The sequence below is a fragment of the Ctenopharyngodon idella genome, chromosome 8 (assembly GCF_019924925.1).
Source record: "Ctenopharyngodon idella isolate HZGC_01 chromosome 8, HZGC01, whole genome shotgun sequence".
Taxonomy (NCBI): domain Eukaryota; kingdom Metazoa; phylum Chordata; class Actinopteri; order Cypriniformes; family Xenocyprididae; genus Ctenopharyngodon; species Ctenopharyngodon idella.
In genome coordinates, this window is record NC_067227.1 from 13325100 (window position 1) to 13339398 (window position 14299).

At 37.5% G+C, this 14299-nt stretch overlaps 1 protein-coding gene across 1 annotated transcript; it reads left to right on the plus strand.

The window, feature by feature from the left end:
• Nucleotides 1-587: 587 nt before the first annotated feature.
• Nucleotides 588-9686, plus strand: asphd2 (aspartate beta-hydroxylase domain containing 2). Its single transcript, XM_051903976.1, has 4 exons — nt 588-958; nt 1625-2824; nt 3839-3952; nt 8477-9686. The coding sequence occupies exons 2-4, from the start codon at nt 1930-1932 to the stop codon at nt 8584-8586; spliced, it is 1119 nt and encodes a 372-aa protein (XP_051759936.1). The 5' UTR covers nt 588-958; nt 1625-1929; the 3' UTR covers nt 8587-9686.
• The last annotated feature ends 4613 nt before the right edge of the window (nt 9687-14299 follow it).

Here is a 14299-nt window from a genome sequence, read left to right on the forward strand (position 1 = left end):
AACAAATAAAAAAAAAAAAAACTTTTGAAATGTTTTACTTTACATGTAGGGAATCTAGAATATATGAAAGTTTCATTTTTTAAAATAATTTACAATAAAAAAATGAACTTTTTCATGATATTCTAATTATATGACCAGCACCTGTATATTGTTGAAATTTTTTTTTTTTTTTTTGGCGCACAAAGTATTCTCGTCGCCTTATAATATTGAGGTAGAACCACTGTACTCACATGAACTGTTTTAAATATGTTTTGAGTACCTTTATGGATCTTGAGAAGTTCGGTGACATTGCTGGTAATGAAGGCCTCGCTGAGCCATCGGATTTCATCAAAAATATCTTAATTTGTGTTCCGAAGATGAACGAAGGTCGTACGGGTGTGAGGGTGAGTAATAAATGACATAATTTTCATTTTTGGGTGAACTAACCCTTTAATAAATTAATATTTTTGATGAACGGAAAGAAAAGATTCAAATCACTGGGACGATTCAAAATCACCACTACTGCTCGTGACACCCCTTTTTATGCGGTTTACAACCTGCATGCATCAGTAAGCTGAAAGGGGAAGCTCAATTTTAATAGCTAATTTAAAATTATTATTACTATAAAATTATTATTATCCGAGTTAATGTTGTTATTATGGGCAGTATCGATATTAATATTATAATGAAGCATTTGTTATGGTTTCAGTAGCCAGTCAGTCAGAATGCGTCTTATATAAACGCCCAGATTTCAATGATGAGACGTCGGCCGTCTGTCATGTTGTTTTCTGCCCGGTTGTCTTCGGCGTTATGGACGTCGCCTGACAGCGCTTTACGGACATAAGGGCAGGACTAGAAACTGCAATGAAACAGCGACAGGGAGGTGTCTGAGAGGGAAGTGTAGAGGCAGGATAACTGGCAGTGCCGGGCGGAACAGTCGCTGCGAATCTGACAGACAAGAAGTGCCGCGCAGTTCTCGGTAAATATGCAATTGAATGGGCGTTATTTGCGCATTGACTCGTTATATTTGCATGCTGAATCTCTTGATTTAATGTTGCATTAGGTAGATGGGGTTTCTTTTTTCTTTGTGCTTGTTATTGTACGCATTCCCCTGCTGCTACTCTTTCCCTCAATCTGTCTGTGTTGACAGACGCCGGGTTTGTTTTTGTCTTCCATCTCTACTAGCCTGTCAGGGTGCATTGCATTCCTTCTGAAGGATCCTAATTCAATAGTAATGCAACAATTCCCTGTTCTCTTTGTGTCAGCCAATTAGGCTCTATGGTCAAATTTGTTCCTGCAGGTTTGTGTTGACTGTCTGCATGCTTTTATTGCAGTATACCTTGGAATTCTCTCATGACTCATGGTTTTAAAAAAGTGCAGTGCGGAGGTGTTGCAAAGACTGAATTTCAAATGCCATGCCCGTCTGTGTGTGCTGCGGTCTCTATCAAGCTACTCGTAGGTCTGTGTGTGAGTGTGGGGAGGGGGATGTGTGTGTGGGTGGTATATAGAAATGATCATGTGGTCAAACCGGGCTGTCAAGGCAGGTGTGATGCAGTTTGCTTCAACGGCAATGTCGGCGTAGTGATATTCTGCTGCACTTTAACACAAAATGTCCTTATATCTTCTTTTTTTTTCTCTTTTCCAGGTGCCCTCAGGTGCACTGTGTCTCTGTTGGCTGGGATCAGGAGGCGAGGAGCAGCTGAAATATCTCACACTGTCAACATTTTCAAATGCATTGAAACGGAAGAGAAAAGCTTGCTTGAATTAACTAAAGCGGTCGGATTCAGTTAGACACTCCTTGAAAATGAAGCAAAAACACGAGGCCGCGTCACTTTACTAAAACACCAAATCAGGCCAACCCAACAGATAAGAATACTCTAAATCGTATCTACATGTACGTCTAAGAGTGTGTGTTTGAGTTGGCGTGTGAATCTATGTTCGTATGCAGGGATGGAGTGGTCTTTAGAGCGGATGAGGGAATGGGTGGCAGGTGGCATGCAGTCGGTGCGAGAGTGTGAGTCCAGTGCTCTAGGCACTGCTCTTTGTCTCGCCCTTCTGTTTATTTGGTACTGCTACCGTGTGGGATGCGAGCATGCCGCCCCTTCGCTCCGTGGCGGTTTCAGCCCAGAGCCACGTGGCGGTGCCGTACCCGGTGGAGTTCTCGCCTCGGACCTCTCGGCCCACAGAGGCTCGTCGAAACTCCGTCAGGTTGGCGGGGGCGGAGGAAGCGGTGTCAGCGAGGAAGAACTCAACGGCTTTGCCTTCTGCCAGTCACCCGAGTGCTTCCGTTGCTCCAAGCCTGGCGAGGGCCTGAACCAACGGCTCTACCATAGCCTGCAGGAGTACGCCAAGCGCTACACCTGGGCCGGCATGGGCCGCGTGCACAAGGGCGTACGCGAGCAAGGCCGCTATCTCCTCTGCAGCCGCCCCTCCATCCAGAAACCTGAGGTCTTCTTCTTGCCGGACCTTCCCTCGGCTCCTTTCTTCTCACGGGAGGCGCAGAAGCATGACGTGGAGCTTCTGGAGAGAAGTTTCCCCGCGCTTCTGGCCGAATTTGAGAGCGTGTACCGGCTGTCATCCAGTCGGACCGGGTCATCACTTCCACTGGGCTGGAAGGCCAACAGCACACCTCGTGGCCAGTGGTGGACCTTCTATCTGGTGAACCAGGGTACTCCGATGGTGCTGAACGCCAGGCGGTGTCCGCGTACGTGGAGGGTGCTCGGCCAGCTCCGTACCTTTATTGCGAATAATGTGTTTGGAAATGCCTGCTTCTCAGTGCTCAGTCCTGGAACAACCATCACTGAGCACTACGGTCCAACCAACGTACGCCTGCGCTGCCATCTTGGTAAGACGTCAAAGGATGTGAATCTATGCACACTACCAGTTGAAAGTTTGGACACAACTGCTTATTGCTTATTACAAATATTTTTCACATTTTAGAATAAAAGTAAAGTCATCTAAACTGTGACATATCACATTGAAATTCTGATAGTAATATTGATTTACACTACCTTTCAGAAGTTATAAATTTAATAAAGTAATTATTCAGCAAGGATGCATTAAATTGATCAAAAATTGCAGTAAAAATGTATAATGTAGGGTGAATTCAGGTTGATTGGAACACTTTTCCAAGTCATCTTAATGGCAAAAAGTATTACAATCATCCTGAATTCCACCCCTAATTATATTTCAAATAAAGGATGTTCTTTTAAACTTTCTATTCATCAAACAAAAATGTATAATGGTTTCCACAAAAATATTAAGCAGCACAGCTGTTTGAAACATTGATAGTAATAAAAAAATGTTTCTTGATAACCAAATCAGCATGATTTCTGAAGGATCATGGGACACTAAAGAAGAGTAATGATGCTTAAAATTCAGTTATGCCAACACAGGAATAAATTACATCTTAAAATTGTAATAATATTTCACAATATTACTATTTTACTGTATTTTAATCAAATAAATGCAGCCTTGGTCTTAAAATAAGATCTTTCCAAACCTAAACTTTGTTAAACAAATCATATTTGATCTTCAAATTCACAATCCAACTTCATCAGTATTAAAGGAGTTTGCATGTATGCTGGACACTTGTTGAATGCTTTTCTTTTACTAAAAAATGATTTTTAAAAAACTTTTAGTTTTGTAAATTCATTTATTTCATCTGTTCTCTACAGAACAGATTTCAAGCATTTTTAAGATCATGAGAAAAATAAATTTAGTCGAATGTGTCCAAACATCTGACTGGTAATGTATGCATTATATGTGAGAGCAGCAGTCTGTGTAGCTGTCTGTGTGCCTGTAAGGTACACAGACAGGTAAAAAGGTGTAGTCATTTTCCCTCTGTGTGTGTGTGCAGGACTGAAGGTGCCCTCTGGTTGTGAGTTGGTAGTTGGTGGAGAGCCGCAGTGCTGGTCTGAGGGAAGCTGCCTGCTGTTCGATGACTCTTTTCTTCACACTGCATTTCATGATGGTGAGAAAAAAACAATGTGCAGAATAATTATAATAGATTGTGGTGCATAAGCCTTTTATTCAATATTAAGTGAGGTTAGTAGTGGTCAACTGTTCAAAATTTTTTGATGGCTAAGATATTTTTTTTCAATGCTGACATCTTAGACAGCAGGGTGGTTGATACAAGCCGATATAATTGATGTCAGAGTATTTAATTTAAAGGTATAAAGATTTGCAATGTAATTTATATTCATCTTAAATAATATTTACTGAAACAATTAGAAATAAATCATTTAAAAATGAATACTTTTGAAAAATGAAATTGAAGCTGTTAAAAAATAAACATGTCACAGATTTATACTTTAAACAGTTTTTTTTTTCATTATGTAATCTCTAATAATCTACAATAAATAATAATATAATAATCTTGTTATAGTATTTTTCATAAATAAAAAAGTTGTTAAAAAACCCTGTAACCAACAGTGCACTCAGTAATCTAATTTTTGCGCACTGGGAATCATATTCTCTCAAATAAAAACCACAGTGAATATGACATGATTAATAAATATGACATAGTGACAAACTGAATATAAGGCAGCATAGTTTGAAATGTCCAGTGGCTATGCGCACTAGATCTAACAGCTGCATATGCCGCAGTTTGCCGGTTCAGAGATTCAGAGACTTGTTTAAGATGCGTATTTGCTGAATGTCGACAGTATATGAAATTTTTTTTTTCAATTATTAGACAGAACTGTTAAACAAAGAGTAGACTAATGAAGATGGAGAATAGGAGCTCTGGCGCATCTGCACTCAAGCACTGCGTTTCTCAGCTCTGTCAAAATACAAGTCCTGCTTATGACACTTTTTGGCCAAACAGAAAAACGTATCGATGCAAATAATTAAAAAATGCCAAATATATCTAGTGTGCAAGGCGAGCGTCACTATTTCTATTAATCATATTTTATTTACCATACATTATGAATGATATATTATAAATATATTATGAATGATTCTCTAAAACATGCAGATTTGTTGAGGAGAGGTGTGCAGGTAATTTTGTAAGAGATCAGAGTTAAAGTCCACCATGAAATCAAAATTGACAATTCTTATTGTTTTATTGAATATTGCAGTGTTTATTATAAATGATTTATATGTGCACATTATTATAATTTTTTTTAAAAAGGGCAGTGGCTATTTACCCTAAATGAAAATAGCAGTATTTTCTGTAAATAGTGTAAAAGTGTAAATAGTAGTTAGATGCTATTTATATGTAGTGCAAACAGTGGCAGATACTCTAGAGTGATCTTATTTTATAAATTTAAATTGTAATGTAGACATGCATTTTCTTTAAAGCTGCTTTGAAACAATATGTATTGTGAAAAGCGCTACACAAATAAATGTGAATGAATGAATGAATGAAGGCTATTTGCACAAAACAGTGCAATAATAACAACCTATTCAGTGTATATTATTATATTTATATGCATTTATATTTATAAATGGACGACACCTTATTGGGACATTGTTCCTGTCCCTAAAGCCCTCCCCTACACCGACCCCCCAGGGGCACCATTAGATAACCAGAGGCCCCTGGGCTACAGGATTACAGTAGGCCCCCTACCCCGCATAAAATGTCACTGGGCCATTAGTCAACATAGACATTTAACTTTGTGCTCAAGGATGAATAAATTTAGCTGGCATAACTTTAGAAACTTTTCTTCTGGTGGAAGACAGTGAGTGGATCTAAAACCTTCAGTTTACATGCAGATTATATCCATGCTTTTGTAATTTACCGAACCCGCGTTCAGAAAAGAATGGCTTTCTTGCACTGTATGACGTTATAGAAAACAGTCCAGTTCCATTCACACAGCAGGGCTTTGCTGAAAATGCTGTTGTGATTCCTGAAAATGTACGGGTGTGAGTTCAGTTACAGAATGCAGTTGTCGCTGCTGTAATCTCCCATATATAAAAATAATTATTTAAAAAATATTTTTGTGCAGCCAGTAGGCCCCGCCCCAGTGTTCCTGAGCTTCAGCCCATGGAAACCTGTGCATTAATGTGCCCCTGCCTACCCCTAACAATACCCGTTAAACACTTTATTCACATTATTAAATACCCGATAGGAACTTTACTAACAATTTTCTAATATTTTCTTAATTTTTAAAAATTTAAAATAAACTCCTACAAGCTGATATGCAAAGGGAGAAGGGAGTTCAGAAAAAGGTGGATTTGAACTCGGTTCGGTTGCGTCAAAAAACTATTTTTGCTTTATTCTTCACGCCACTGATCCTGTTACCCCTCATCAGGGCTGGAAATGCTGTAAGAAAAGATAGGTTTTTAGTTGTGATTTGAATGAGGATATAGTAGAGGTGTCACAAATAGTTAGTTTCAGAGCCCCAGCACTGAATGATCTACCCACTGATGAAAGACAGTAAGCAGTTTTAAGTCAGATGACCGAAGAGAGCAAGGAGGTGAATAATACTGCAGCAGTTCAGTTAAATAATGGGGAACAAGTTCATGAAGACATTTAAAAAGTTATTTTTAAGAATTTTATACTGAATGCTGACAGAAACAGGTAACCAATGTAGATTATAGAGCAAAGGGGTAATGTGATCAGATTTCTTGACTTGATTGAGGACTCTGGCAGCAGAATTTTGAACATATTGTAATCTAGTGATTGTTTTAGCGGGCAACCCAATAAGAAGCGAGGTACAGTAGTCAAGATGAAAGGTTATCAAAACATGAATTAGAGTTTCAGTGTCTTTAGTACTAAAAGCAGGTTGCAGTCTGGCAATATTACAAAGGTGGTAAAATGCAGTCTTGGTAATAGAATTTGTATGACATTGAAATGTAAGTGACGAATCAATTGTTACACCCAGATTTTTAATGTAGCCCCATCAATAGAAAAAGTCAATTCCGACTTTTTTAAAAGGGATGGGGAACCAAAAACAATAACCTTAGTTTTATCATCAATCGCTAATTTAGGAAGTTGCTTTGTAACCAGATTTTGATGTCAACAATACAGGTATTCAATGAGTTCGGAGGAACAGGAGAACTGATATGTACATTTTCAGGTCATCGTCATAACAATGATAGCTGAGACCATGACTACAGATAAAATGACCAAGAGGAAACGAATAAATATTGAACAGAAGTGGTCCAAGAACAGAGCCTTGAGGGACACCTTGAAAGAGAGAACACAAAGAAGATTTGACGTTATGGACCGTAATAAAAAATTGTCTATCAGTGAGATATGATATAAAATATAAACCAAGACATAGCACTACCCGTGATGCCAATAGCTGATAGCCGAGAGGTAAGTATATGATGAGAGACAGTGTCAAAGGCTGCTGTCAGGTCAAGCATGATGAGAATAGTAAGACAGAGTCAGCAGATATTAGGAGGCCATTAGTATTTATTAACAGTGCTGTTTCAGTGCTGTGGCCTGATCAAAAACCAGATTGATAGGGATCAAGAAGATTGTTAGCAGAGAGATGAGTTTGTAGCTGTGAGGCAACTACTTTTTCAAGCAGCTTAGAAACAAAAGGAAGATGAGATATAGGTCTGAAATTATTCATAACAGAAGAATCTAGCCCTGGTTTCTTTAAAATCTCCAATTTTAAACAAGGCTCCGGGACGTGTGAGGAGTCACCTGTCAATTGCGTCATACCCGCTTTACCCTCGGTTTCCGGTTTTATTTTTTTTTTAGAAACAATGGAAACACCAAAGACGCTTTAATATGTTACATGTTTTAATAGACAAGGGAACAACTGTTTTGATATATTTATAGACAGAAAACTAATTATTGTTATATAGCTCAACACGTTTAGTCTTATTGTTTAAATCTAATCTTTTTTTTGTGAGTACCATGCTTTACCATGCCTCTATTTTGTGAAGTAGCTAACATAGCATAATCAGATGCAGCTTTATTTTTAGTAACAGTAAGAATTTTCTCCATCAAACAATACGTTTTAAAATTAATTGCATGCCATTTATCAACACAGCCCATCCAGCATTTATTAATATGATATTCTAATATCGATATAGCTTACTGCAGTGTGTCTCAAACAAGTGTCTCACAGCAGCCACCGAGTGAACACACAGAGTAATGTTATAACATAATTTTCAACACACTCAAATATATCTGATATGATAAACAGAGCTGCGTTACCTCATACTCATGACCGAAAAAGCGGAAGCAGCGCCAGCGACTGTGGCATAATAAAAGTTCCGCTGCTCGCGAGGCGTGTTGCAATCGCTCCAGTGGCCTCGTTCAGCTCCCACAACACTCGGTCCTGCTCTGCTTCATACTACAGTAACATTAATAATCGCATCCATGAACATGATTTCTTCCCGAGTCCTATCCCGATTCTTTTCCACCGGATGTGAGGTGAAAACCACATGTCCCAAGATTCCGTGCTCAAACTTGGCATTCTCAAGCTACGCTTTTGTTTTGAATAGGCCTCTAGCGACCTCTAGCGGACAGAAAATCCTACATATTGCACCTTTAACGTTTACATCATGAATTCTATGTATGTGTGTTCAGGTTCTGCAGAAGACGGCCCGAGAGTCGTATTCATGGTGGACCTGTGGCATCCAAACGTGGCCGCAGCTGAGAGACAAGCACTGGACTACATCTTCACCCCTGGACGCTGAAAGGAGAAAAGGGTTAACAATTTCCATTGTATTAACAGTATGAGATGAGTGCAAAGGGAAAAACAGAGTGTGGAGAACATCAGTCTCTTCCTCTAGTATACGTACCTTTTACTCTCACTTTCCCTATTGGCACTGCTTCAGTAGAGACTCCGATGTACCGTCACTATTGTACATTATCAATGTTTACAGACCTCTTGAAGTCTAACCATAGCGAAAACCTGCTGGTGAACTGTGCTTGAGACAAAGCCCTCGCATTCATGTTGTTATAACAATTTAGCTCCAGGGTCACATTATACCCAGTGAGTGTCATATTATCATTTCACCAAACGCATTGACAGTCAAACGCACATGGAAATGCACTTTTTGCCAAGCCTGGTTGCCACAGCCAGGTAAGATTGTATAGGAAGCACAGTACAATGTTTGGTCTGTACATTTTTACAGAGGTTAGGCTTACAGAAGCTAAGCTAAACAGTCGTAAAACGACATATGCTGCAATGACAGGGGATTTGACATTTACAGCAAAGGTATGTGGATATATGGCAGAGATGGTATGCGAACTGAAGCACTACCAGCTATTGTGTAAAATGACCTCCATTAAACGCACTAGTGGCAAGTTATTTTGCCGCCACACCTAAGTCAGGGTTGGATCGCTCCAATAGGGAAGAATACGAGCACATCAAATCAGCCTGCTTTCCACTTTACTCTTTCCTACCCTGAATTTTCGAATCGATTCAAAACTTATCAATCGCTTTGTATCTCTGTGAAACTAAAGAGGGACAGGGCGCTTAATATTTTCAGAAAACGCAACGTTATGGCTGTTAATATGTGCTAGGTTCAACCTTACTGTGCTTTGTCGTACTGCTTGTAAGCAGAGCTTCCGTGGTTGTCGCATTGATATTGGTACATTCCTTTTGTAAGATGACAGACCGTTTTGAGACCGTTTCGTGAGAAGTGACATTTTATATCATTGTGAGACTTTTGGAGTTGCAGATCAATTTTATGACAACGTTCCTACTTCCATGTTTCCAAATTGTGTGCCATGGACTCACTTTGCAATGCGTTGAGTAATTCTGTAGATTTAATAAAGAACTAATTCAATAGCTGGCTTTGTGTACTTTGTGGTTTGTATTTAAATGTTCCAAAGTAGCATAACGTGACATGGTCTGTCTATTAATGCAAATTAACTGGTTAGGAAAAAGATCTGGTAACAACAAAATGTGCTTCTTCTCTGGAACATACCTGCTGTTTCGAGAAACATTAAAGCAACTCGCTGGATGTTTGGAGGATTTTGTATATGGGGGTGGCAGATAGAAGGGTAGTGCTGCAAACCGCAGCCATTATCAGACTGCAGCTCTGGAGATTTACATAACTAACCTCTTTTGCTAACACAGAGGGGAGATAGATAAATAGTAGATGAATGAAACGGTAGATAAAAGGCAGATGCAATCCACCTACGGTCCATATCTGTTCTCCAGATAGCATTTTGCAGAGGTTGCAGATCTAACATTCAGTTAGTGTTTAATAAAAATCATTAGAGTGGCATTACAAACAACATTTCTTATGTAAATATTAATGGCCTTTGAACTAACATGTAAAATGTGTGGAATCCACTTCCCAGCTAACAAAAATATGTTCTAAGAACGTTTTGCTAATGTTAATATTAAAGGAATAGTTCACCCAAAAATTAAAATTCTGTCATTATTTACTCACCCTTAAGTTGTTCCAAACCTGTATACGTTTCTTTCTTCTGATGAACATAAAGTAAGATATTTTGAAGATTATGGGAAACTGAACAGTTCTGGGGCACCACTGACTTCCATAGTTTTTTTTTTCCTACCTTGAAAGTCAATGGTGCCCCAAAGCAGCCTGGTTACAAACAGTAAATGATGACGGAATATTCATTTTTGGGTGAACTATCCCTGTAAGTTATGAAAACGTTTTTTTTTTTCTTCTTCTTCTTCTAAATGTTCGCTGAACATTCAAAATGTCCAGTTTTTAAATGATTTAAAAACGTTTTTTCTTGGTTATGGGAACGTTAAGGAAACATTCCATTTTTCAAACATTATGGGATACTTTTGAGTGCTCCTAGAACATTCTGAAACAAGTAGTAACACTTAAAAATGGTAAATGAACATCCAACTTCCATGAACGATATAGGCCTATATAAATTGGCTAATGTTTTTGTGCTAACGCGTTTTGAGAATATTATTAAAGACCAGCAGATAACTTTGAACGAACATTCTATTAACGTTACTGGAAGAATGTATGTTCATAACTTTGAGAGAACCTAAAGCCATAATTCTGAGAACGTTCCCGGTGTCCCCAGCTGGTTTGTTGTCATCTTTCTGAAGAATAGTCCAATTAAATAGGCCTGCCTTTCTCAAAACAATTTATTTTCCCATAGGCGATTTTGTAAAGATTTGAATTTTAGCAGAGAAAAAAAAATTAATTCCACCTCGTTGCTTTTCGATTGTTATTTCTATTCGGACACGTTTGACCGTTGCTCTCGAGCCTCGCGTTTTTTGCAGCGCGGCGCTCAAGTTAAAATATATTAACTTTTAAAGACATTCTGTGTGAATGTACTAGGACAGAAACATTCACCAATCTATTGCGATGTAGTATAATTGTCGCTAGGGGGACCTAGACAGTCATTTCTCGACGGAAGTGACAGGGCGTCTGTACTCGGCTCTGTACAAGCAGCTAATAACGAGTCTGGTTGAATGTTTCCACTTATCTTCTGAAGGTCAAGGTTAAGATTTTTAATTGGATGAGCAAGGCCTATATCAGCACAAAAGGGCACCTTTTACCAATAGCAGTGTCTGAAAGAGAAAACTGTGACAGCTGTTGGAGGTTGGCAACATAGTGGAGCGACATTATGAAGCAGACAGGGACACTGCAGGGCACATTCCCTTAGCACTACAGCAGACAAGCGATCTCATTCTGTGCCTCAAAGCGCGCGCGCGCGCGCACACACACACACATACGCACCATAGATTCATTTTTAACCCAACACTACAGCCTATATATATATATATATATATATATATATATATATATATATATGCTAAAAATTGTCAAATTATTTTTATTTTTGCATTAGAATAGCCTGCAATTATTTGCCAACATTCATGAATATTTAAAAACAAACAAACAAAACAAACACCTGTTTATATATTTACTAAGTCAAAGTGCAGATTACCACATCATAGGCCTGTAATTTGCATCAACCTGTTATTAAAGAACAAAAGGGCCTTTGCTGAAAGAACCTGAAATACATCATCCATCAAACTGAGGTAGATTTTCAGAATTGATGCATTTTTTTGATTGAGAAATAGGTTAATTTTGTCTGAAGAATAATCAGAATCTAAGATTTTCTCTTACAATACTGCATGTACTTCATTCTGTTGTAAGAAACATCTAACAAAACAATGTTAATTACTCTTTCTTTTCATGCATGATTTATTGCACAGAGCAACAATGTCTCAATCTCCTAATATTAATATAACTCTATAGATTATAGCCTTACCTTTTGTATTAATATGTTGTGTATGTTTGCATACATCTTTTGAAGATGGTTTTCAAAAATAAGGCTTGGAATGATCAAGGCAGAGGTGGACTTTTGAGTCTAAATGTCATGTTTTATGCAGGTTATCTCAGTTTTGTTTCATAAGGAATAAATGGACCGTGGAGTGGCCTGAGGCTGGGATGTCCTGCACATGCTGTGCAATGGGATGCTGTGTTTAATCAAGTGAAAATCTGTGGGCGAGAGAAGAGAACTTCTCAACATGATGCGTTCTGAAACTTTATCACCCCGGGGACACAGAGCACATTCAAGATGGTGGAACTGGGGGAAAAAACAACTGAAGAAAAAACCATATTAATCAACCACTTTTCTGAATATTTCATGATTGCAGTCCTGGTTCATGGATCTTATTCTGGATATTGCGAGCAGATTATATGATCTGTAAACATATTTTTTAAATGTATAGTTCAAACATTCTGTATATTACAAAGTGATTTTAGATTTTTTATTTTATTTTAGATTTTCTTAGCAACAGTTATGTGATTGACTTAATTGGTCATTTGTGGGAAGATTTTTGGGGTTAGAAATAAAATCAGAAAGGTCTGAATGTCAGAATGAAGCTCCACTCCTCTGACAACAGGTGCTAAGTATTTTTGATGGTCTCATATTTTTTTACATTTGTCATTATAAGCTTACTATAATAAATAGATTTTTAATGTAACCATTTTAAAGGGTTAGTTCACCCAAAAATTCTGTCATTAATTATTCACCCTAATGTCGTTCCACACCCGTAAGACCTTCGTTCATCTTCGGAACACAAATTAAGATATTTTTGATTAAATCCGAGAGGTATATGACTCGTCCATAGACAGCAATATAATCAACACATTTTTTATGTTCCAGAAAGGTACTAAAGACATCGTTAAAACCGTCGACGTGACTGCAGTGGTTCAACCTTAATTTTATGAAGCGACAACAATACTTTTTTGCACAAAAACAAAACAAAAATAATTACTTTATTTAACAATCTATTCTCTTCTGTGTCATTCTCATACGTCGTTTACGTCCAGCGCTTCCAGGTTCTACATCAGAATGCCGACTCATTATTGGTGGGCTCTTGCGTCAGCATCACATGTGTGCGTTGTGCTGCTCACGTGATCAGCTTTGGCCAATACTGAGCCGGCATTCGGACGTAAATACGGAAGCCTTCGCTGTGCTTACTGTGTCATCTGCGTAAGGGTAATGACAGGGAAGAGAAGAGATTGTTGAATAAAGTCATTATTTTTGTTTTGTTTTTGCGCACAAAAAGTATTCTCGTCGCTTCATAACATTAAGGTTGAACCACTGCAGTCACGTCGACTGTTTTATCAATGTCTTTAGTACCTTTCTGGACCTTGAAAGTGGTGGTTATATTGCTGTCTATGGATGAGTCTGATACCTCTCAGATTTCATCAAAAATATCTTAATTTGTGTTCCGAAGATGAACGAAGGTCTTATGGGTTTGAAATGAGGGTGAGTAATTAATGACAGAATTTTCATTTTTGAGTGAACTAACCCTTTAAGTGAAAATGTGATTATCAATACTGTCTGGACATAATCAAATATTAAATACATGTTTTGATAAAGATATAATTTTTTACATAGACAGGACATAATATTTTTCATTAAACATGCATTATAAATGATTTTATTTACTTTTAATCTGATAAATCTGTACCTCAGAAGTTTGCATAGTATGTAATCTATTATTAAATGCATGTTCTTTATTAAAAACGCCTTATAAACTATTATTTTATTTATATTTTATCTGATAAACCTGTTAGTTCACAAGAAGTTTATACACAGGACACTAAATATCAAATACATGTTTTTTATTAAAAATGTATTATTCAGTTTTTTATTTACATGTTATCTGATAAACATTATCTCAGAAGTTTAACTATTATTAAATATTAAATACATGTTTTTCCATAAACATGCAAACTATTATATATATATATAGGCTATATATACACGTTTATATATATATATATATATATATATATATATATATTTATAAACAAGTTAGCTTAGAATTTACGTAAATAAATGTGCTTTGCTTTTATGTACCAGAATAATGAAAGTCTTTATGTCCATAGGGGGTTGACATTGGTCAACATTAATTATAATTTGTTAAGATAATCCATCCTG

Excerpts from the sequence above, each read along its gene's own strand:
- asphd2 (XM_051903976.1), top strand. The coding sequence starts at position 1,930 with ATGGAGTGGTCTTTAGAGCGGATGAGGGAATGGGTGGCAGGTGGCATG. Across the intron at positions 2,825-3,838 it reads ACGCCTGCGCTGCCATCTTG|GACTGAAGGTGCCCTCTGGT; the intron begins GTAAGACGTCAA and ends GTGTGTGTGCAG. Across the intron at positions 3,953-8,476 it reads TCACACTGCATTTCATGATG|GTTCTGCAGAAGACGGCCCG; the intron begins GTGAGAAAAAAA and ends ATGTGTGTTCAG.